The 26,106-nt window shown below is 42.7% G+C and overlaps 1 protein-coding gene across 1 annotated transcript in view; it reads right to left on the reverse strand.

Moving 5' to 3' along the window:
• Positions 1-1,143: 1,143 nt before the first annotated feature.
• MRE11 (MRE11 homolog, double strand break repair nuclease) overlaps positions 1,144-26,106 on the reverse strand; it is a 125,723-nt gene continuing 100,760 nt past the window's right edge. Inside the window, exons 19-20 of the mRNA XM_072134135.1 lie at positions 11,618-11,708; positions 1,144-4,661 (exon numbers count right to left, since the gene is read on the reverse strand). Of these exons, the coding sequence (XP_071990236.1) occupies positions 4,608-4,661; positions 11,618-11,708 (145 nt within the window). The 3' untranslated portion in view covers positions 1,144-4,607. The remainder of the gene's footprint in view (positions 4,662-11,617; positions 11,709-26,106) is intronic.

Genomic DNA, 26,106 nt, shown 5'->3' on the forward strand with positions numbered 1-26,106 from the left:
TACTGACGTGGCACAGGGGGCCCTGATAAATATACCCCAATATGTTGTAATATTCAACTAAAAATTGGAAAGTTTTTTTTTTAGATTTTTGGAATATTTTGTGTGTATTTAGTACTATTTATGTAGTAGACAGAAACATATAAAAACACCAATATGGAAAAACAATAAAACAAATCTTTATTAAGAAAAACAATGTAGATTTCGCCTTCACCCGTTCCCCACATTACCTCCATAATAGAAGTCCTGCAATTAATGAACAGCGGGACCACCAAGAGTAAAACAAAAAGGGCAACGCATAAAATCGACAGAACAAAACACAATCCTGTGTATCGGCATTTCCAGAGCCCAGTGTATGAGTCAGGTATCAGAGGTCTCTGCAGTCTCCTCCATTACACTGACACAGGGAATACATTGCACATTTACTTGGCGTTTGTTCAGGAAAATAAAGCTCCGCACACTCGGCGCCGCTTCATAACGTTACTATTATGTGTACGATATCCATTTATGTGACAGAATAGACGGATCGGTATGAAGTGTACAGTACTATAGACCACCACTGTGTCATGAGGTATCTGAAAGGTTACTATAGTAACCAGGCCTACAAAATGGCTGAATCCAGTGGAGTCACATCTCTGTAGGGACACAATATAGTCCTGTTTTTACATTTGAAAGGCAGATTTCTGATATGTAATGGTCAATGTAGGTATTTATTTCTCTCACAAATGAGGTAAAAGCTTTTTGGTATATCGATAACCAATATTTATTTGAATACGAATAACCCCCAAAATTACGGGGGTAGACTCATTTAGGTTAACGGGGTAGTCAAAGACATAAAATTAAACGGCTGCTCTCTTAGTATTGTAGCGCCGTACCGATCATGTTATCTATAACTGGATTAACCACCCCTTTAATTATCAGGGATTTAAGACAATATTACAAAAGGATCCCTTATAGGATTTTACACATATAACCATCCAAAATAGAAAAAAACTAAATTAATTCAGAACAGGTCGCCATGATCTGTCACATCAGCCTCCCCAAATACACCATGAACAGACGCTTAGATCAGGACTTCAGTACAGAGCAGCAAAGAGCCAGCGAATGGAGTCCCCCTTCCCCCAATCACATCAATGACATCTGAAGTAAAAAATACAAATTTTATTTCAATAGTGAATTATGCATATTTACTGAGATTTTAAAGATATTTTCTCATTAAAGGGGTTGTCATCTTATGACGAAGGGCCTTTAATACTAATTAAAAGAATACTATAGTGAGGGTTCCACATACACGTCTTTCGGGTTGCTACACAACAGTCATCAACACGGTGACGAGTCTTTGATGATGTGTATAAGAATACCAATGACCTCCATAGGGTTTGTGCGCCAAATTATCAATTGTCCGCGCTAATGAGCTGCCAGTCTGGAGCTGGTTGTTATACAGAAGAAGAATGTGAAGCATCTTTGCTTAGGTGGAGTTTTCCTTTAAGTAATGTCAATTAGGAAGCTGAGACCATAGTGACTGTTATATTTCTGTTAATAATCTTCTGAATGACTGATGATTAAATTTAGTCTATGCACATTCCCATACGTCAGTCTGAGGCGAGGGAGATGAAATTATGAAAAAAGTGGGGCACCACTCTCTCTGGAGATCTTGGCATGTTCATACATTACATAGACAGTCTATGTATTTGACTAGAAATTGTGTAACACCTTAATTGGCCTGCGGAGGAGCCGTAGGGAAACGTACAACTGGGAATTCTAGCAGCAAGCTACGATCAGCTTATTTTTGGGTGGGGGCTAAAATATAAGCAAATTCTGTTTTTTTTTTGCAAGAGGTTTTGTCAGCATTGACACAGTTCTTTGGTAATGATTCTCACCTACTAGGAGTCCTGGCTATTGTCAATTCTTTTACATACTATGGGGCATGTCCGAAGTCAATTATCAGTTATACATCTGTTTTAAACTATCATTTACCTCAGCTACTATAAGATTTGTCAATTATCAGATCTAAACTATCGATTCATCAACTACTAAGAGCCTTGGCCGTTGTCCATCATCAGGTCCCTCTAGGACACTTGACTGTGGACAATAATCCCTTCTATGAATGTTCCCAGTACTGGATGTAGTCAGCTATCAGTTTTACAGCAATTATGTGGTCTGGATGTTGTCAACTATCTTTCTACAGCTATTTCCAGTATTGTTTTTGTCAGTTGTCAGTTCCACAGCTATTATCAGTATTGACTAATGTCAACTATTAGTTTCTCAGCAGTTGAGTCCTGGTGGTTGTCATAGCTCAGTCAACAGCTGATATTGTCCCAAAGCTTTTATCAGTCTTGTTTTAATCAATAATCAGTTCTACAACTATTATGTGTCCTGGTTGCTGTCAATTATCAGGATTACAGCTATTATGGGTCCTGGTTATGATGACTTTTATAGTGCGTGTTGCTAGCTATTGTTCTACAAGCATTATGAGCCGTGCCTTGTGTCAATTATCAGTTCTATGGTATTACGAGTGTTGTTTCTTTTTTGTCAGTTGTCAGTCCTACAACAGCATCTTCAGTTACCATCAGTCTTGGCTAATGTAAGCTATGAGTTCTGGTATCAGTCTTAGCTATTGTAAGCTATGAGTTCTGGTATCAGTCTTAGCTATTGTAAGCTATGAGTTCTGGTATTAGTCTTAGTTGTTGTAAGTTATGAGTTCTGGTATCAGTCTTGGTTGTTGTAAGCTATGAGTTCTGGTATCAGTCTTAGCTATTGTAAGCTATGAGTTCCGGTATCAGTCTTAGCTATTGTAAGCTATGAGTTCCGGTATCAGTCTTAGTTGTTGTAAGTTATGGGTTCTGGTATCAGTCTTGGTTGTTGTAAGCTATGAGTTCTGGTATTAGTCTTAGTTGTTGTAAGCTATGAGTTCTGGTATCAGTCTTGGCCTTTGTAAGCTATGAGTTCTGGTATCAGTCTTGGCCTTTGTAAGCTATGAGTTCTGGTATCAGTCTTGGCCTTTGTAAGTTATGAGTTCTGGTATCAGTCTTGGTTGTTGTAAGCTATGAGTTCTGGTATCAGTCTTTGCCTTTGTAAGCTACGAGTTCTGGTATCAGTCTTGGCCTTTGTAAGTTATGAGTTCTGGTATCAGTCTTGGTTGTTGTAAGCTATGAGTTCTGGTATCAGTCTTGGTTGTTGTAAGCTATGAGTTCTGGTATTAGTCTTAGTTGTTGTAAGTTATGAGTTCTAGTATCAGTCTTGGTTGTTGTAAGCTATGAGTTCTGGTATCAGTCTTAGCTATTGTAAGCTATGAGTTCCGGTATCAGTCTTAGTTGTTGTAAGTTATGGGTTCTGGTATCAGTCTTAGTTGTTGTAAGCTATGGGTTCTGGTATCAGTCTTGGCCTTTGTAAGCTATGAGTTCTGGTATCAGTCTTGGCCTTTGTAAGCTATGAGTTCTGGTATCAGTCTTGGCCTTTGTAAGTTATGAGTTCTGGTATCAGTCTTGGCCTTTGTAAGCTATGAGTTCTGGTATTAGTCTTAGTTGTTGTAAGCTATGAGTTCTGGTATCAGTCTTGGCCTTTGTAAGCTATGAGTTCTGGTATCAGTCTTGGTTGTTGTAAGCTATGAGTTCTGGTATCAGTCTTTGCCATTGTAAGCCACGAGTTCTGGTATCAGTCTTGGCCTTTGTAAGTTATGAGTTCTGGTATCAGTCTTGGTTGTTGTAAGCTATGAGTTCTGGTATCAGTCTTTGCCTTTGTAAGTTATGAGTTCTGGTATCAGTCTTGGTTGTTGTAAGCTATGAGTTCTGGTATCAGTCTTAGCCTTTGTAAGTTATGAGTTCTGGTATCAGTCTTGGTTGTTGTAAGCTATGAGTTCTGGTATCAGTCTTGACATTTGTAAGCTATAAGCTCAGGTATAAATTTTGGCTGTCAATTTTGGTTGTCAACTATTGTTTTCATTGTAGGTAGCTGTCATTTATCAGCATCTTGTATCAGTCCTGGCTGTTGTCAACTATCAATTTTACAGCTAGTATTAGTGATGGTCGTTGTCAATTATCTGGTGCGGTCACTAGTTTTACAGGTGGTTGTCAATTATCAGGTGCTGTCAGTAGTTTTATAGGTGGTTGTCAATTATCAGGTGCTGTCAGTAGTGGCCATTTTCAGGACACTGCATATATCTAGTAGCTTCCAGACATTCTCTTCCTCCTGAAAATTACAGAAAGATTGGGAATACAGAATCTGGAGGGTAGAGAGGGATGTGCAAAACTGTTTAAAGGGTGATAAATGCATAAGGCACAACAGGCGTATAGTAAATATAAGGTAACATCAACAGTTAAGTAAAAAAAAAACAACTAATCTCATGGTTCATATTTGAAACCCGATAATCGACAATCCCACCAGCAGATTAGTACAATCCGATACCATAGCGGAGACTGTACTAGACGGCTATGGGCAGGCGATGACATGGAAGTCTAAAGACATAAGATCAATACGTGTCAAGGCAACGCGCCTTCACCCTAATAGTGCATAGTGGAGTGAAAAGGGCAACTGCTAACAACACGGGATGATCCCCCGGCGCCTCTCGTTACTGTACAATGTGATGACGGCCTTAAAGGGGGCAATAACATCTACCGTCGGTTTCTTCTAGATGATGCAGCGTTCTTGAAAGGGTCAAACTCATCCTGGAATTAAGAAGGGGAAATAAAGATTACAGATTTATACACTACATAGGACAAAGTGTAACTTAAAGGGAACCAGTCAACTCCAACCAACTAAATAAACCTTAGACGGTACCTTATAGAAAGTATACAGGTGCCTGAATGTTTCCAATGTAGTACGTTAGTTACAGCTAACTTACATGCCTAGTTTCAGGTATCCAGTCAAGGAGGTAAGAGAGCTCTTGGATCCAGTCAAGCTCCCCCTGCCACCTGCTCTGTACTGCCCCTAGTCTTACGTCACTACACTCTAGTTTAAAGGAAATCTACCACCAGGATCCTGCCAGAGGGGACACACAGCAGCATGTGAGTGTGGGTGTGTGGTTTACAATCCTGCATCCTGGTGGTACATGTGTATTAACACTCTTGCGCATGCGTGGTGTGCCTGTTATTTCAGCACTGGCCTGTGCTTCCACGACGGCTCGAAAGCTCACCACCATGTGCCAGAAATGTGTGCAAGACTATTGGAAGCTAGTGGGAACATCGCAGCTCATCTCGCACATTACAGGCGCATGCGCAGTGAGATGTGTGAGAGTTTTAAACTGGAATGTAGTGTCAGAGGGCTAAAGTGAGTGTGGAGCGGCTATGAGCAGGCGGGGGAGCTTGACTAGATCCAAGAGCTCTCCCACCTCTTTGTCTGGATTCCCGAAACTAGACATTGGGGTTAAAAGTCATTTTTAGACCACAGCTGCAAAATACAGGAACTGCATTAGAAACATTCTGATACCTGTGCAGCCTTCTATAAGGTCCTGCCTGGGGTTTATTTAGTTGGTTGGAGGTGACAGGTTCACTTTAAGGAAAACACAGACAGGGTTTTAGAGAGTTAACATGAAGTAGCCATTCAAAGCCACGCAGAAGCGAGACTAACACTCTGGATTTATAACTCTGTGGTTCGGGGTTACTGGAGCCATAAATTATTTTAAATGTTGAGAAATTAAATTTGGTTTCCATGAATTGAGGGTGCGAGTCAGAGCTGCATCATGGATTGCTGAGTCCAAGTATACATTCACATACACAGCAAAGTCTACGTGTTGTGGGTGCAGGATGCTGGCACTGGGCGCCCAAAACTAGGAAGATGCTTCTGCCTGTCAATTAAATAGAAAGTAATTCTGTCTGTGAATGATGTTTGCACAGGTGGCACTCCTCCTTTTGCCCATCTATAAATATAGGCACAGGTAGCACTGCCTCCCTGTCTCTACCTATAAATATAGGCACAGGTAGCACTGCCTTCCTGTCTCTACCTATAAATGTAGGCACAGGTAGCACTGCCTTCCTGTCTATACCTATAAATGTAGGCACAGACAGTACTGCCTCCCTGCCTCTACCTATAAATGTACGCACAGACCATACTGCCCCCCTGTCTCTACCCATAAATGTAGGCACAGACAGTACTGCCTCCCTGTCTCTACCCATAAATGTAGGCACAGACAGTACTGCCTCCCTGTCTATACCTATAAATGTAGGCACAGGTAGCACGGCCTGCCTGGGTATACCTATAAATGTAGGCACATACAGTACTGCCTCCCTGTCTATACCTATAATATAGGAGTAGGTAGCACTGCCTCCCTTTCTCTACCTATAAATGTACGCACAGACAGTGCTGCCTCCCTGTCTCTATCTATAAATGTAGGCACAGGAAGCACTGCCTCCCGGTCTCTACCTATAAATGTACGCACAGACAATACTGCCTCCCTGTCTCTACCTATAAATATAGACACAGGAAGCACTGCCTCCCTGTCTCTATCTATAAATGTAGGCACAGACAGTACTGCCTCCCTGTCTCTACCGATAGCACTGCTTTACATTTACTCCTTGTAAATCCTGTTGCCACATCTAGTACCGACTCATTTCTGTCCTCATAAAAATATATAGTCACAGCAAATATTACTTTCCCATCTCTCCCTGTGAATGAGATAGACACAGATCATAGTCTCTTCCTATAAATGATGTAGGCACAGATATCACTGCTTCCCCTTCCTCTCCCTGTCAACTGTGCTGAAGCCACCAATACTTCCTACAGGTAAATGACACAGGCACAGGTAGTACTATCTTCCCATCTCTCCACATCAATTGTATATAAACAGAGACTGAAATGATGGAGGCACCGCCTTCCTGTAAATGATGGAGGCACCGCCTTCCTGTAAATGATGGAGGCACCGCCTTCCTGTAAATGATGGAGGCACCGCCTTCCTGTAAATGATGGAGGCACCGCCTTCCTGTAAATGATGGAGGCACCGCCTTCCTGTAAATGATGGAGGCACCGCCTTCCTGTAAATGATGGAGGCACCGCCTTCCTGTAAATGATGGAGGCACCGCCTTCCTGTAAATGATGGAGGCACCGCCTTCATGTAAATGATGGAGGCACAGAAGAATTTCTAAATTGTGTGAAGCGTTTTTTCATGACTGTTGCTCAGAATCTTCCTTTTCCCTTTTATGACTTTTTGTTCGAAGAATTAATAAGTACTTTGGTAATTTCCATTTCTAATTTGTTTATGACAAATGAGTTCTGACAATGGCGGGAAGCCAGGAGAGATAAAGTTCATATTTCTTCTGTTCTTTCATCATCAAACTAATTTTAACACAATGTTCATTTTTGTCAGGCGTCTAATATGAGGAAAAACAATGAAATGAATGAAAAAGGTCAAATTCAAAGATAGATCTATCCAACATCTACCTAATATTTATCTTACCGTATTTTTCGGACTATATACACTTGTGTATGTAGCAGGTGTATGTAGCAGTGCTGTGTGTGTTTCTGTGTATAGCAGTGCCTAGTCAGTGTATGTGTGTGCATAGAAGAGCCCGGTGTAGGTACTAGGGCTCGGGGTATGTAGCAGTGCCCAGTGCATGTATCAGTGCCCACTGTGTGTAGCAGTGCCCAGTGTGTTCCTTATGTGTGTCTGTATAGCAAAGATGTGTGTGTGTTTCTGTGTATAGCAGTGCCTACTCAGTGTATGTGTGTTTGTGTGTGTATAGAAGAGCCTGGTGTATGTAGTTGGGCCCAGTGCATGTAGCAGTGCCCACGGTGTGTAGCATGCACAGTGTATGTAGCAGTAAACTTATGTGTTCCTTATGTGTGTGTGTGTGTGTGTGTATAGCAGTGCCCAGTGGGTTCCATGTGTGTGTATAGCAGTGCCCAGTCAGTGTGTGTGTGTTTGTGTGTGCATAGAAGACCCCGGTGCATGTAGCAGCACCCAGTGCATGTAGCAGAGCCCAGTGCATGTAGCAGAGCCCAGTGCATGTAGCAGAGCCCAGTGCATGTAGCAGAGCCCAGTGCATGTAGCAGAGCCCACTGTGTGTAGAAGTGCCCAGTGTGTTCCTATTTCTGTTCGTGTGTATAGCAGAACTGTGTGTGCTTCTGTGTATAGCAGTACCCAGAGGGTTCCTTGTGTGTGTGTGTGTAGTGTATAGCAGTGCTCAGTCAGTGTGTGTGTTTGTGTGCGCATACAAGAGCCTGGTGTATATAGCAGTGCCCAGTGCATGTAGCAGTGCCCACTGTGTGTAGAAGTTCCCAGTGTATGTAACAGTGCCCAGTGTGTTCCTATTTCAGTTTGTGTGTATAGCAGAACTGTGTGTGTTTCTGTGTATAGCAGTGCCCAGTGGGTTCCTTGTGTGTGTGTGTATAGCAGTGCCCAGTCAGTGTGTGTGTATGTGTGCATACAAGAGCCTGGTGTATATAGGAGTGCCCAGTGCATGTAGCAGTGTGTTCCTTATGTGTGTATGTATAGCAAAGATGTGTGTGTGTTTCTGTGTATAGCAGTGCCTAGTCAGTGTATGTGTGTGTGTGTCTATAGAAGAGCCCAGTGTGTAGTAGGGCCCGGTGTATATAACAGTGTCCAGTAAATGTAGCAGTGCCCAGTGCATGTAGCAGTGCACACTGTGTATAGCAGTGCCCACTTTGTGTAGCAGTGCCCAGTGTGTTCCTATTTCTGTTTGTGTGTATAGCAGTGCCCAGTGGGTTCCTTGTGTGTGTTTGTATAGCAGAGAGGTGTGTGTTTCTGTGTATGGCAGTGCAGTGTCAGTGTCTGTGTGTCTATAGAAGAGCCCAGTGTGTGTAGTAGGGCCCGTGGTATGTAGCAGTGTCCAGTAAATGTAGCAGTGCACACTGTGTATAGCGGTGCCCACTTTGTGTAGCAGTGCACAGTGTATGTAGCAGTGAACAGTGTGTTCCTTATTTGTGTATAGCAGAGCTGTGTGTGTTTCTGTGTATAGCAGAACCCAGTCAGTAGTGTGCATAGAAGAGTCCGGTGTATGTAGCAGGGCCTGCTGTGTGTAGTAGTGCCCAGTGTATGTAGCACTGCACAGTGGGGCACAGTTACTAAGTGTCCGCACACTGCATTTCCATCGGGTTTTTCCACTATTTCCAACGCATTTAACAGGGTTTTTTGGCGCACAGGATTGGATTTTGCTGCAATCGCACCAACTTTCATGCGACACAAATCGGGGGGGCGTGGCCGTCGGACAACCCGACTGATTCGGACTAAGTGTGGGATCAAATTGTGTCGGACTTACATACACCGGGAAGAAGGTGAACTCCGGTGGTCCTGAGCAGGGAAGCGACACATGCAGGATATCAGGCGCACGATCTTAGTGAATCGGGGATTGCGACAGGATTGGGTAAGTAAATGTGCCCCAGTGTGTTCCTGTTTCTGTGTGTGTATAGCAGAGCTGTGTGTGTTTCTGTGTATAGCAGTGCCCAGTCAGTGTGTCTGTGTGTGTTTGTTTATAGAAGACCCCGGTGTATGTAGCAGTGCACAGTGTGTTCCTATTTCTGTTTGCGTATGTGTATAGCTGAGATGTGTGTGTGAATAATTTGATGGATGTAGCAGAGCTATTTGTGTAAATGGATGGATGTAGCAGAGCTATGTGTGTAAATGTATGGATGCAGTAGGGCTGTGTGTGTGTAAATGTATTGATATAGCAGAGCTGTGTGTGCTGTGCTATTGTGCGACCAACAGGTATATTTTGATTGTTGTATATATCTGGTGCAATATATTTTCCTTCTTTGGACTAAATATGGGGTGTGTCTTATAGTAAGGAGCCAGAAAAATTAGGTTTATCTAATTGATCATCTATTTATCGTTCTATTTCACTCAAATCCATCAACTATCAATCTAAAATAATTAAATATCAAAGAAGGTTTTGTAGCTAATTAACTCTTCGATCTATCTGATATCTATCTCATCTATCTACCATTCATCTAATATATATCCATCTCTTTAGTGTTGATATCTTATACCCATGGATGAATATTACTATTAGACATTGCTATTACAGTACGTTGTTCTGGTTTTCTAGAAACACAATTTTTTTCATACCCCGGCTGTACCCAGTAATTAAGTCTGGGGCTGGGTGGAAGGTGAGAAGAAATCTCTGCCAGCGTGACACCGATCCAGACTCTTATCAATTTCATTTAGTCTAATATTGTGCGCTGTGATACAGTTCATTAAAGTGACAATCCTAGCGAGTGACAGAGGCGATAAAAAGACTGAGCTACCGAGAGCACAAGCAACGTCTTACTGTGCAGAAGCGACACAACACGGGGAAGAGATGAAAGTGTGAAATATGGAGATACGTGACAGGACTAAGATTATCAATAGCGGAGAATCACATGGAAAAGGGGATAAGGATCGTAATCTGAAGAAAGTCAAGGGGTTGGCCACTTTACCTCATGTAAGTGTGTGGGGGGGGGCAGGATCTGAGGTAATTTACCAATATACATCTATTAACCCCTTCCCGCTGCAACCCTTTTTCGTTTTTGTGTTTTCATTTTTCACTCCCCACATTCAAAAATCTGTAACTTTTTTATTTTTCCCATGTACAGAGCTGTGTGACGGCTTATTTTCTGCGTAACAAATTACACTTCGAAATGGTGGTATTTAATATTCCATGCCGTGTACTGGGAAGCGGGAAAAAATTCCAAATGCAGTGAAATTGGTAAAAAAAACGCATTTGTGCTGTATTCTTGCGGGCCATCTTCTGGGGCTAATAACTTTTTCATACTTTGGTGTATGAGCTGTGGGTGGTGCCGTTTTTTGCGGATTTTGAGGTTGTTTACAATGTTATCATTTTTAAGACTGTATGACCTTTTGATCACTTTTTATAGAGTTTTGGGCACGATTTGCCGTCACGGGGTTAAACGGAGTGAAAAACCGTTATCATATTTTGATAGATCGGGCATTTTCGGATGCGGCGATACCTAATGTGTTTATGATTTTTACTGTTTATTTATATTTATATCAGTTCTAGGGAAAGGGGCCTGATTTGAATTTTTAGGTTTTTTTATTATAATTTTTTTTACTTTTTTATTTTTACTATTTTTCAGACTCCCTAGGGTACTTTAACTCTAGGGTGTCTGTACGATCCTATCATATACTGCCATACCACAGTATGGCAGTATATGGGGATTTTACTACTCATACATTACAATGTGCTGATAGCACATTGTAATGAATGGGTTAACCCGAAGTAGCTTCGGGTCTTCGTGAGACCCGAAGCTACCATGGCGACAGATCGCCACTCCCCGATGACGTCACGGGGAGCGACGATCCACGGAAAGATGGCGGCACCCGTGCCTCGCCGTCTTTTTGAAGCCGCCGGCAACCTGTGCAAATGGAGGGCAATCTTTTGGATTGCCGAGAGTGAAAAACGTTCGGTCTGGTACTTAAAGGGCTTAAACTTTCGTGGACTGGAGTTACCGGCAAAAGTTGTGACAAAAGCCATGATGGTGCTTGTGTCTGTGGTGGACATGACACTTTGTCACTGTTCTTCTCACTGTCACAGTAACCTTAAGTAACTGCAGAATAAATATCTCACCAGTGGCTAAACTTTGTCATTTTAGACAATTATCCTGTCACCCAGACCGCCGAGTCCTTATTATCCCTCCATATCTTGTAGTACATTGTGATAATGGAATATCTCACCTCGTCATCATCATCGTCAACAAAGACGGTCCCCCGGGGCGCCAGGCTTTGAGAACTCGGCCTACTGTAGCTGGAAGACACATTGGAAGATCTGCGGAGAGAACGAAGATGGCGGTGTAACTTTAAAGCACAGCATCGGAGCTAATACGGGATTTCTCATTCACAGTGTCCCTATACTTTACTTAAGAGCGAGAAGGAGCGAATCAAATTTAATTAAGGAATTAAGAATCAATTGGCACAGTAGTGATGAATAAGGTAGTGACGCACATACAGTCTGCGCTGGCTCGCTCTCTAGAGTTAGTATAATGGTATTCTCAGCACAATCCACTAATGAAGAATAAATGACTGGATATTGGCTTCCTGCTTAAAGACATTCGGGCAAAAGGCACATTTCAGGTGACACCAAGAAAAGCTGAGTCATCGCCCATAAATCCCAACTAATGTCCAGGCTTAGTTTTCCATAGGTAGGCCGTGCCCATAAAACAGTCCACATGTACACTTATTTCCACAGTCCTTCTGATCTAATGGCCATGTTCCACCTCTCTGTACAGCAAGCAATGTACATAGCACATATCCCTTCCAGCTTCTTTGACGCTCTCTGTCCATGAACCAATAGCAGTGGATGATGCATCAAGGGGCATGCATAAAATACCGTCATCATACTAGATGAAAGCCTCGCCTTATAAAAATTCCTTTATTTACACAGATTACGCAGCACATCTTGCCAGATCAGTCCCTGTCCCAATGCGACTCACAATCTAACCAACCTACCAGTATGTTTTGGAGTGTGGGAGGAAATCGGAGGACCCGGAGGAAACCCACACAAACACGAGAGAACATACAAACTCTTTGCAAAATGTTGACCTGAATAGCACTTGAACCCAGGACCCAGCGCTGCAAGGCTGTAGTGCTTACCACTGAGCCACCATGCTGCCCTCCCTAAGTACATGTCACCTTATTGTGGAGTCATACAAAAAACTATAAATAAAAAAGTTACAATATTTGGTATCATTCATCCAAGCACACCGTATCTATGCTGAAGTACCCTGTATATGCTGATAGTAGGTACTGTCACCACAGGGGTAGCAGCCACAATGGGGCCCACAGTGTCAGTATTGGGTATGTATATGCTGTATGTGTGTGTGTGTGTGTATGTTGAATGTCTGTATATGGTATTGTATGTATGTGATGTGTATATTCTGTATGGCTGTGTGTATACTGTATGTGTGTAAATGCTGCATGTGTATATATGTGGTGTGTATAATGTATGTGTGTATATGCTGCATGGGTATATATGTGGTGTGTATAATTTATGTCTGTATATGCTGCATGGGTATATATGTGGTGTGTATATGCTGCATGGGTATATACATGGTGTGTATAATTTATGTGTGTATATGCTGCACGGGTATATATGTGGTGTGTATACTGTATGTGTGTATATGCTGCAAGGGTATATATGTGGTGTGTATACTGTATGTGTGTATATGCTGAATGGGTATATATGTGGTGTGTATACTGTATGTGTGTATATGCTGCATGGATGTATATGTGGTGTGTATACTGTATATGTGTATATGCTGCATGTGTGTATATGTGGTGTGTATATGTGGTGTGTATACTGTATGTGTGTATATGCTGGATGGGTATATATGTGGTGTGTATACTGTATGTGTGTATATGCTGCATGGGTATATATGTGGTGTGTATTCTGTATGTGTGTATATGCTGTATGTGTGTATATGTGGTGTGCATACTGTATGTGTGTATATGCTGCATGGTTGTATATGTGGTGTGTATACTGTATATGTGTATATGCTGTATGTGTATGCATATAAGTGTATAAATGTGTGCATATAGGAGTATATCAGCTTGTAGCTCACATGTATGAGCATACAATTATTTGTAGGGGGGCCCCATTCAGAAGCTATGGGGCCCTGCCTCTCCTAGTTACGCCCCCAATACTGTAATAATAAAGCACAAATCAGAAAGCCAATTCCGCCTGTAGAGCAGCAGCTCGTGATAGGACGGGTGACGGTAATATTTTCCATAGATAATTATCTCCGTCTACTTTGTATTCTGCCTTCACGTATTGGAAAGTACAAATGAAGTGCATCTAATCCGGGATAAACAGCGGCGGCTACGTCTGTGATACTCTCAGTGACTGACATGAAACTACTGGATAAATACCTTTCAGTGATCAGTGCCATAAGACAAAATATATTTATTTATTTGTAAACTCAGTGAGAAGAAGAAGCAAAATCTTCGTTACACGTTTCCTTTGAAGATGTAGATGGGATTTATTCATGTAGAGATCAATCAAGGCAAAAAATGTATTTCTTAAAGGGACGCATTTTACCTGATCAAACCTTCTACACACATAGGGGGTCATTTACTAATGGCCCGAAACCCATTTTTACGTCGGGTTACCCGAATTTTACCGTTCTGCGCCGATTTTCCCTGAATTGCCCCGGGATTTTGGCGCGCCTCGATAAGATTGTGGTGCATCGGCATGCACGCAACGGAAATCGGGGGCGTGGCCGTCGGAAAACCCATCGAATTCTGAGAAACCGCCGTATTTTTTTAAAAAAATGTGTCGCTTGACACGCACTTACCTGCACCCGGCCCCGCTTGGTGAACTTCAGTGAACTCCGATGGGATTCAGCACAGCAGCGACACCTGGTGGACATCGGGGGAACTACCTTAGTGAATTGCCGGAAGAGCCGAATCCTCCGCAGAGAGCGCGCCGCTGGATCGCAAATGGACCGGGTAAGTAAATCTGCCCCATAGTGGTTGTATAGTGGGGAAAATGAAAGGGGTTTTCCCACCACCATGCAATACCCAGGAGCACCAGATGGAGAATGTCCCTGGGATGGACTACTGCATCTCCTAGTCTCCTGTAAAGGAACCTGTCAGGGCGAAGTGAGACATTAAACCACCTCCAGGCCCTTATGGACTGTGTGTTTAGTGTGCCGAGTATCCCATTCTGGATGCTACCTGGGGCTGCGTTAACAAAAACACTTATAACTACTTGAAGAGGAGCTTGATCATTTGTTACACCCAACCTTTTCGTTGACACCAGGGAAAGGTCGTGGAGTTGAAGTCAGTGACACTTTTGGTAGTGTCGGAAATGTGATAAAATGGACCACAAACAAATTTTAAAAATGTACGAAATTTCTTTTAAGTGTCCGCTCTATTCATCATCTAAGGATTTAAGGCAATCTAAGGCAATAAATACCACCCCAGCAACCAAATACTACATTCAGAGTAGACAATGCTAGTGCAGACCCCAGAGCAGATAAAAATAGTACTGGAGACCCCAGAGCAGATATTAATAGTACTGGAGACCCCAGAGCAGATAAAAATAGCAATGGAGACCCCAGAGCAGATAAAAATAGCAATGGAGACCCCAGAGCAGATAATAATAGCAATGGAGATCCCAGAGCAGATGATAATAGCAATGGGGACCCCAGAGCATATGATAATAGCAATGGGGACCCCAGAGTATATAACGATAATATTGGAGAGACCCCCAAAGTAGACAACAATTATGTTGGAGACCCCCAGAGAAGACAAATGATGCTGGCAACCATCATAGCAGAAAATAATACTGGAGAACCCTTAGCAGAGTAATAATACTAAAGATGTCCAGAGCATAAAACTACTAACACTGGTTACCCCATAACAGACAATAATATTGGAGACTTTAGAGTAGACAATAAAATAAATAAATCCTCTCCTTTCCTGACTCCTCTTTTGCTCCCTGCACCACACTGCAGCTTCCTCTCTCCTCCATGTCCCGTTCTGCTCTATGTCCTGTGGTGCTTGTATGCACTGGCATCAGGACCTGGAGGGGAGCTCCAGGGGACTCGGGAGCAGGACAGTACAGCTGACAAGTATTAAATCCTACAAAAGGGGGCATAATTGCTAACATTGAGACATACCTTTTTTTGTTGGCCAGGGATGTCCCTGCAGGACACTGCTCCCAAATGACACCCATTAACAATATGATCGACATACTCGACAGAAAGATGGATGCTTGTGCCCGATTGCTTTGATCAACTTCTGCTGTGACTTCCTGCTGTGCTAGAGGGACAAACCTTTGCAGCACTAGTGTCTACGTTCTTATTACTTTTTATTGTTCCTGAAATTAATCTAGTGAACAGTTCACACATTAATATTGTATCTGGGAACATATATTGTGTTTATGACCCACGTTATTTAAATTTCACGGAGGTAAGGGGATTTCAGTGATGTAAGAATGCACTGCAGATCTCCCAAGTAGCTTAGGACCCACTGAAGCTTTCTAGAAGACCTCACTGGCAAACATGGCAACAAAGATAGAAGAGAACTGTCAAAACAAGCTGTGTACTGATAATAATACATCAAAGACGTCAACAATCCCTATCAATTCCTCCCCCCATAACTTTAAGTGACCATGAACACTCTATAAAAGCCATGGACCTGGTCATGAGTCATTGCATTGGGTACAATCAGGTGAACCTAATGGAAAAATCAATGAGTCATTACACTGGACATGATGTAGTCACTGGAGTTTATGAGGATTTATGATTCCACGTGTGGCCTACAAGATTAAATGACCAAAGAAGAGACTGATCCCAACGCTTCGTTTAGAGCCTTTGATGCTTTTCCTCTTGGCGTGTCCAGATACAGAACTGTGCAAAGGTTTTAGGCAGGTGTGAAGAATGCTGCGAAGTAATTGATACACATGTGTTCTGAAAGTAGATCTGTGCTTCCTTCTTTAGGAAATGTGGAACAACCTACCTTCGAGTAAACCTAGAAGAATTGATGTGATTTGAAGATAAAGACTGGTCACCAGAAATACTGATGTCGCTTAGATTTAATTTGCTCATTTATTACGTTATATGTACATATATACAGTACACAGCTTTCTCTCTCACTGCTCCAGCCCATCCTCAAGGCGTCACCCACTGTGCCTCTCCCTCTCACAGTCCTTCTGAAAGACACAGGAAGAGTGGACGCAGCAGGATGACTCACAATCTCCTGCTGCAGCTACTCCTATTCATCAGAGCTCAGACATGTAAACAAAGAGTTTGACGAACACTAAAGTAAGTAGCAGGATTGCTGAATTGCATGATGAACATTCAGGAATTATTATTAAGGCAGTAAAGGCACATGGGCAACATATGTAAAAGAGGTAAAAGAGAGGAAAACCCCTTTAAAGGGAACCTGTCAATAGACCTTTATTGCAGGAGGGGTTTAGGGTCTCAAATGTATTTAACCCACTCACACTGGTGGCCGAGTTCAGTAATTATGAGAGGGAAAAATTGGATAAGTGACTTGAGTCTGCTTTTTGACCCCCTACCACATGTGTATTACACAAGCACAGTAAATCAAGGTTGCCTGACTAAAGCAGACCCAAGTAACTTTCCCTCTTTGATCACTACAAAACCCGAACACCAGTGGCAGCCTGCTAAAAGATTTGTTGAGTGGGACCTTCCCGTTGGACATGTTCTAATACATTGCTCACTCTGGCCTGGATCGACACAAGTTGTGGTGCATGCTGGTAGACATACCCTTCCCCAATTCTCAGATTGGTAAACGCAATGTCCCATAAGTAAAGGTACCAAAGGATGGATCAAAAAATTCTTAAAGCAGAGATCAGCAACATTTAGGCTGCATCACAATTCATCCACAACATCTCCGTAAAGGGGAGCTGGCACATATCCGGTCATGCTAAATAGGTTCTGTTCTACCTGTTGTGCACTCAAGAGTGTTTTAGTTTGATATTCCTGTAGAAGCTGTATAGAGGACATATATAGCTGACATTAAGAGGAAAGCAAAGTAGATGCCTCACAACCTTCATTCCATCTATTATATGGGGAATGTGAGGTCTCTTGGTAACAGATGAATAAACTGAGTGTATTGATCGTGACTCGGAGGGGGACAAAGTGCCGGCAATTTTACGGAGACAAGGTTATATGCAGGTATTGGAGATATCAGAAGAACTATGTGCTCCTTAATGTCAAGAAGACTAAAGATGTGGTGGATATAAGGTGGAAAAAGATCACAAAAGTGATGGGGAGGTGGTGGACATTATGTGGACACCACAGACTAGGGAGGAAAACTGAGAGAAAGATTAATTCTTGGTTACTTTAATATACTCAATAAGATGTTGGAGATCTTGATTCAGCAAGTTCTACCAATGCTGAGGAAGAATGTTGCCTTCAAAATAAGTAACGACTTGGACGTTACATCTATGGATGAAAGGAAGACGCTCAACAAATTTTGGCCTCACTTGAATCATACTTTTCATCGTTGATATATCGTACTGGTCAAAAAGTGAAGCGACAAATTTATCCAACTGAGAAATAGTGAGGAACCCTACAGGACATCACTTGTGTCCATAGCAATGTACAGTATTTATGTAGAACAGTCGGTGGGGCTGGACGGAAAATTCTCTGTAGGGTTTTCTTTGATCGTGATGGCAACTTTGGCTCTTCAGTCTACGTCCACACTGGATGTACATGCAGTATGTTAGACACGGGTGGCTAGTGGCCAGTCGAAATATTTTATCAAAAAAATATTTTTTTTAAAAACGGAGCACTATGTTTAGAATCTGCTCTGCAGTTTTGAACCTGTTCAATCCTTGGGTTAACAGTGGTGGAAGACTCAGAGATTCCTAATGGAATGACACTGCAAAAAGGTAGTCCAAACAAGTTTGGGTGGTTTTTGCAAACCTGACAGCACAGATGTCTTGTGTAGTCAGATCTTTAGAGAGAACCTGTCAGCAGATTTTACCCCATTAAACTTTTGAACCCCTCAGGTAGAGGATGAAATTCCTTCGTTGCAGGGGTAGTGTCATCTCAGAAGCCTCCATCTTCTGGTTTGTAGTACATAGAAACATGTTTTTCAATCTTATTAAAGGTAACCTGTCATATATTCCAGAATTGTAGCTTCACCGAGTGCAATGGGGGGCCTCACACTGCTGTGCTCTTAGCATACTGGATTGACCTGCACCACAACACTTTCTATAAATTCCCCTTTGGGTGAAGACAAACATGGCGTTTTTGGGCCGTTTTTACTAAGTGCGTTTTCAGATCGTAAAAAACTCATGCGTTAAAAAACGCATCCGTTTTTTAAAAACGCATGCGGTTTTTGAAAACGCATGCGTTTTTGTCCGTTTTTCATTGCGCAATTTCGGAAAAACGGACAAAAACGCACGTGTTTTCAAAAACGCATGCGTTTTTAAAAAACGGATGCGTTTTTTAACGCATGCGTTTTTAACTATCTGAAAACGCACTTAGTAAAAACGGCCCAAAAACGGCCTAAAAACGCCATGTGTGTCTTCACCCTTTGGGGTTAATCTATGTCGGTATGTACCTAGTATAGCTGATGTACTACACTCTACTGGAGCATGATATAGACCCACAAATTTTTGTTTTCCTCTCACCTGTTTATCAATGTTCCCACATTGGAAATAGCATCTGGCGTTTAACACTCGCCTTTGTGAGGTAATCAGCCTGAATTAAGTACTCCGCACATGCCGCGCTACCAGGATAATAACACGCGCCAATGCATTTTGTCTGACAACACAACGAGAACTTTTCCACTGCAAACATCCACTTTCCTGTTTATCAGGTAGAAATATACCAAAAATTGATTTCACTGTGCGCTTCTGTTGTGACAGAAAAGTTTCCTCCTATTAAATCGCAGCGTGCGAGCCGCACATTACCCCCTCGCTGATTGGCTACACGTGTTTGCGGCACTTAAGGTTTGTAAAGTTATTACTGTCGATATTTGTTTTGTGTTAAGTAATCACGAGGAGAAGCTCTGCCAAATCGTCTTATTGCATTTGTAATGCAATGTACTGTATTCCAAGGAGAGCAACTAAAATGAGAAGCTCCGGGCGTAAAGTTCCTTAGAAATGAGAACTGGGTGTAACAAGGGTCTTCCATGCTGTTTTTGTATCTCAGTACAATCCTATTCAAAAGGAGCAGAGCTGTAATACCAGACAAAACCCATGAATAGTTGTGGTTTTGTCTGGACTACGAAACGGAATATTGAAGCCTTAATGCAAGAAAGCCATGGGCATGCGTGGTCAGTGTGTCCTCCTATCACTACTAGGGTGCCTGACTGTCCTATGCCAAGGCTCCCTACATCATCTCACCAGCAGGGGGCAGTGTGTCCTCCTATCACTACCAGGGTGCCTGACTGTTCTATGCCAAGGCTACCCACATCATCACACCAGCAGGGGGCAAGGTGTCCTCCTATCACTGCTAGGGGTGACTGAATATCCTATGCCATGTCTGCCCCATGTTACCACACCAGCAGGGGCCAGTGTTTCCTCCTATTACTGCTAGGGGTGACTGTCCTATGCCATGTCTGCCCCAAATTACCACACCGGCAGGGGCCAGTGTGTCCTCCTATCACTGCTAGGGGTGCCTGACTGTCCTATGCCAAGGCTCCCCACCTCATCTCACCACCAGGGGCCAGTGTGTCCTCCTATCACTGCTAGGGTTGACTGTCCTATGCCATGTCTGCCCCACATTACCACACCAGCAGGGGCCAGTGTGTCCTCCTATCACTGCTAGGGTTGACTGTCCTATGCCATGTCTGCCCCACATTACCACACCAGCAAGGGCCAGTGTGTCCTATCAATGCTAGGGGTGACTGTCCTATGCCATGTCTGCCCCACATTACCACACCAGCAAGGGCCAGTGTGTCCTATCAATGCTAGGGGTGACTGTCCTATGCCATGTCTGACCCACATTACCACACAAGCAGGGGCCAGTGTGTCCTCCTATCACTACTAAGGGTGACTGACTGTCCTATGCCAAGGCTCCCCACATCATCACATCAGCAGGGGGCAGTGTGTCCTCCTAACACTGCTAGGGGTCGCTGACTGTCCTATGCGAAGGCTCCCCACATCATCTCACCAACGGGGGTAGTGTGTCCTATCACTACTAGGGGTGACTGACGGTCCTATGCTATGCCTGACCCACGTTATCATACCAACAGGGGGCAGTGTGTTCTCCTATAACTGCTAGGGGTGACTGATTGTTCTATGCCATGGTCTACCACATAATCACACCAGCAAAAGGCAGTGCGTCCTCCTATCACTGCTAGGGGTGACTATTCAATGTCATGGCTCCCCATATCATCACACCAGCAGGGGGCAGTGTGTCCTCCTATCACTTCTAGGGGTGACTGACTGTCCTATTCCCTGGCTCCCTACATCATCACACCAGCAGGGGCAGTGTGTCCTCCTATCACTTCTAGGGGTGACTGACTGTCCTATGCCATGGCTCCCTACATCATCACACCAGCAGGGGGCAGTGTGTCCTCCTATCATTCCGAGGGATGACTGACTGTCTGTTTTAAAATTTAAGTGAAAGGTCAGATGTGATTTCCAAACATTAGCTTAACATTGTGCGTCTTATATCATTCAGCAATATTGGATGTTTGTAGAGAGCTTAAAGGGAACCTACCACCACAAATCTACCTATAAAGGTAGATCGAGTGGTAGGTGGATCAATGGGACGTGAGGATAGCCCTTTTAAGGGCTAATCCTCGCGTCCCCGCACTTTTTTGTTAACTTTTATTAGACTTTTATGCAAATTTACTTATGCGGCTACTGGGGCGTGGAGTAGCCGCATCTGAGGTTACATGGCGCGGCTACTCCACGCCCCGGTAGCCTCTTTTCCCCTCCTACTCACCCATCTTCGACGCGAAGCTCTGCGTAGCTGCGCGCTCTCGTCCGGCGATCCTGCCGTCTGCGCATGCGCAGAAGAGCAAGCCCGCGCCTGTTTCGGAGCAGTGACCGCGCAGGCGCGGGCCTGCTCTTCTGCGCATGCGCAGACGGGAGGATCGCCGGACAAGGGCGGGCAGCTACGCGGAGCTGCTCGCCGAAGATGGGTGAGTAGAAGGAGAAAAGAGGCTGCCGGGGCGTGGAGTAGCCGCCTCGTGTAACCTCAGATGCGGCTACTCCACGCCCCAGTAGCCGCATAAGTAAATTTGCATAAAAGTCTAATAAAAGTTAACAAAAAAGTGCAGGGACGTGAGGATTAGCCCTTAAAAGGGCTATCCTCACGTCCCATTGATCCACCTACCACCCAATCTACCTTTATAGGTAGATTTGTGGTGGTAGGTTCCCTTTAAGGACGATCTGTCGTCAAACACCCATTGCACACAGTTACTGCTACCAATTAGGATTATTCGGCTAAGCTTTGGGTATAAAGGCTTAAAGTGTACCATAGTGTAATAACTGAAGTGAATCGTAACTGGCTCACTGCACAGCCCGCCTAGGTTTAAAATTACCCCAGGGAGCCTAAAAAATAAAAAAGTAAAACTGATATACAAATTTATAAAAAAAAATAAACAAATAATAAAATAATAAAAAATAGCTGAAGGGCATCACAACTGGCTCACTGCATAGCCAAATCCCCATATACTGCAATTCTGTAGTATTGTAGTATATGGTAGGAGAGATCAGACCCCCTAGGGTTAAAGTACCCTAGTGAGCCTAAAAAATAGTAAAAAAAAAAACAAAAAGTAAAAATGATATAGAAAATGACATAAAAATAAACCCATAAAATCATAAACAAGAACGAGCTATGTCCCAAAAGTATCCATCTATCAAAATATAAAAACGGTTATTCCCAGTGGTAAACATGAGAAATATGTAACAAAAACACATAATTTAATAATAAGTAATCAAAAGGTCTTTTATCGGTAGCAATGAAAACATCAGCTCGTCCCGCAAAAAAGGACACCTTACACAGCTTGAAACACCGATGTATGAAAAACTTAGAAGATGAGTTGAAAAACTTTTTGTACATGAGGTTTTAATTTTTAAAATCTACTAAAACAGAATAAAACCTTTACAAATTGGGTATCTCAGTGCATCATACTGAAGCAGAGTACACACGGGAGGTGTAATTTGGAGCGCCCCTGTGAAAACCGTAAAAACAAAGCCCACAAGAATAAGGTGCAAATGCGTTTTTTTCTCCAATTTCCCCACATATTTTCCAGCTTCCCAGCACATGGAATGGAATATTAAATACTAACAATATGAACTACAATTTGTGGGGAGCAAAAAAAATGTAAAAAGAAAAGGCCTAAGGGACAATTACAGACCTATTGGAAAACCAAGAGAACTCTTTGGTGCGTGGCAATCACAGGAAATAAAAAATAACACAATAATTGTGGTTGTCCCTTCCAAAAACTGAGAATGCGGAATGTGGCATTTTCATTGGTTACCATAATCCCTTTAGTTTTATGGATTCTGGGGAAAAAATGTTTTTTCAGCTCAGTGGCTCGTTAAAATAATTAACCAAAAAGCCTCAGTTTCAAAAGAAAAAAAAGAAAATGCCTCCATATCCCGACGCGTATTAGTCTAATCACCCCGATGCAGCAGTCATGGGTGAGCACATATCTCAGCCGCATGTAGACCGGGGTCTTGCCTATAGTTGTCAGGTCGTAGAATTAGGATTAATCTGCCCTCTTCCCTTCGGGTTGTATAGAAGAGGAATCCTATTTGTACCTCTGATAAGGCAGACGGGCGATGTGCCTCTGGAATAACAACTAAGACTCATAAACCGTGTTACACATGAAGCATAAGGCATCAAATATTAATAGTATAATAACAATTCTTATAGAGTCTTTCTTTTAAGGAAGTCATAAACATGGCTAAAAATTTTAATAAAAATAAAAAACTTAAATATAATTATCGGGACAAAAGAAAAAATCTGCTGGTAACTTGTCCCAGTGTAGTGTAGGAGCCTTAAATAGCAGCATAAACATACAATTGTGGCCACAAACTTATAAAGTAATGGAGTGAGAATCATCCTTTTCTGGAGACACAACTCAATCGGAAAGTGCAATAGAGGCGGGCCTGATTTGTCAATTTGCCTACAGATAGCCACAAGTCATCTGGCCCTTTATCTAGAATTCCTTTTCCCAATGCCACGCCTTTTTAGCTCTCACTGACAGTGTCATCCTCTTCCTTTATCACAGTAGTCTGTAAATAAATTAAGCCCGCCCCCGCGGAGCAAAGCGGAGTTACACTCCCAGAAAAAGATGATTATCTCTGGATTGCTTCATTGATTTGCGGTTACAAAGATATATTTCTGCTCCTGTTACAGGCCCCTACATGGTACTATCGTTCATTTAGGAATGGGTTGTCTCCATTTAATTATATTCTTGACCAAAGGCACTTCCTTTCCCGTAAGATCTGGTCAGAGACTGACGGTCAATGGTTCCATGGCTCAGATAAAAAAGATCTAAATATCATGTATTAAAAAGAAAGAAATATGCTATACAGTGACTTCCAAGATAATCTGAGATAACTTTAGACCCATTTACTGCTCGGTCTACACGCTCTAATGTTTTGTGGAATGGTGGCAAAATGGGTCAAATTTTTGGAAATACGATCTTGCTAAAAAATATCCAAGTCATATTTCTCTTGTATTCTTATCCTTGATCACATTAAAAAAAAGCAATTGTAATTCAAAATAACTTGTAAGAAAACAGGACGGCAGGTGGGGCTTCTGGTTGGTGGGTGAGAGTTCCGGTGCACATGGGTTTAACATGGCGGCCTTGTCCACTTTCCAGTTTTACCAGGGAAGTAGGCGGAATTGGAGGTTCTGAATGGAAAAAATCTGAAAGACCATGCACCAAAATGCTCATTTGCATATAAATAAAACGGAAGATGCCTCAACATTATGCCATAAATTTTCTCTAGGCATACATATGGTGCAGGAACCTTCACCTGCAAGATTTTCCAGTTTTACCAGGGACAGGGAAGTAGGCTGAATTGGAGGTTCTGAATGGAAAAAATCTGAAAGACCACGCACCAAAATGCTCATTTGCATATAAATAAAACTGAAGATGCCTCAACATTATTCCATGAATTTTCTCTAGGAAGGCATACATATGATGCAAGAACCTTCACCGGCAAGACAAGACGTTTAGCTTATATGTGACCAGGTTGCTGACAGATTCCCTTTAAGACTGTAGGCTCAGGAGTATTTAGAGTCTACTTTAGAAGAATTTATAGCCAGGACTAAAGCCAGTGTCAGTCAGAAGGCTGAATAATGCTTAATCTAATCAATACTTTATTGGGATGTCGAAAACGAACGCCAATTAGCAGCCTGCAGCTATCAACGGCATTACATTAGAGACAAGGAGAGCTGAATTTCATCATCATTTGGATGTTTCGGCCGGCTCAGCTAATGTGATATGACAGTGCTAAGGAGCGGCCAGCTCAGCCCAGTACTTACATTACAAACGTTGTGCCATGAGGCCTACTATTAATCTGCCTTGGCCTTCTAGCCAGACGGAAAATCAATTCTATTAAAATCAGCCAGATGATTCTTTCTTATCTGCTCCGAGGACGCTCTGCTAGTCTGCTTACTTAGAAAATATGAGAAAATGGTTAAAACGGGGCACCAAAAATAAATTTTTTTAGCTTGTGTTACTTCCTAGCTGGAAACAATTTCTAGAATCTAGCAGCAGTTTTTCTACAGCTCCCCCACAGGAAAAAAGAAGAATTACACAATTACAAGTGAAATAAAAAGGCTATTTATTTAAATCCCAAATGCAATGGGTCTTCTTGCGCTTGGTTGTTGGAGACGCGTGGCCTTAAGAAAACCCGACGGATTCGCAAAAACCACCGCATTTAAAAAAAAAAAGTGTCGCTTGATACGCGCTTACCTGCACCCAAGGTAGGACGGTGAACTCCGATGCAATCGGACTTCAGCGCAGCAGCACCACCTGGTGGACATCAGGCGCACTGCCTTAGTGAATCACCGGAAGACCCGAATCCGACGCAGAGAACGCGCCGCTGGATCGCGAATGGACCGGGTAAGTATATGACCCCCAATGTGTGGCCCCACAGAGAAACATGGGAGGAGAAAGAATAGATTATACATTTGATTTAAAGGGGTTTTCACAAAAAAACAAGTTAGGCCCAATCCAATCATCTCCATAGAGTCCAACCATGCATAACCGGCTGCTCTGGTCAGGGCAACATCAGACCCCCGGTCTCCCATTGCTGAGACCCACACTGTTAAAGCAAGTTATAACTTGTTTCGTGGGAAAACCCCTTTAAGATAAATGACCCCACAACTAAATTCTGCCAAAAATGGCTGCAATGAAACACAAAAAATGAAGGTCGGGAGCTAAACTGACTAATATAATAAAGAAACACAGGCAAAGATCAGTCGCCCAAACCTCATCTGCACATGTACATCCCCCGACTCCCGTAATAAGCCAATTTTCTATTTATTAACAATGTAAAAATTAACTGCAGCAGAAACATGAAAGTCACTTAGTTTTTCCACAGCCGAATCCTCTTATGACCATTATCTCTCACTTTATAAGAACAAAGAACACTAAGCCAGAAAAAAAAGCGGCAAAACACTACTTCATTCGAGTAGCAGTCGAAGTCATAGTGTAGACATCAAAGTAAGTGCCCCCTCCCCTCCACCGGCAATGGTGCCCTT

The sequence above is a fragment of the Engystomops pustulosus genome, chromosome 2, assembly GCF_040894005.1.
Source record: "Engystomops pustulosus chromosome 2, aEngPut4.maternal, whole genome shotgun sequence".
Lineage (NCBI taxonomy): Eukaryota > Metazoa > Chordata > Amphibia > Anura > Leptodactylidae > Engystomops > Engystomops pustulosus.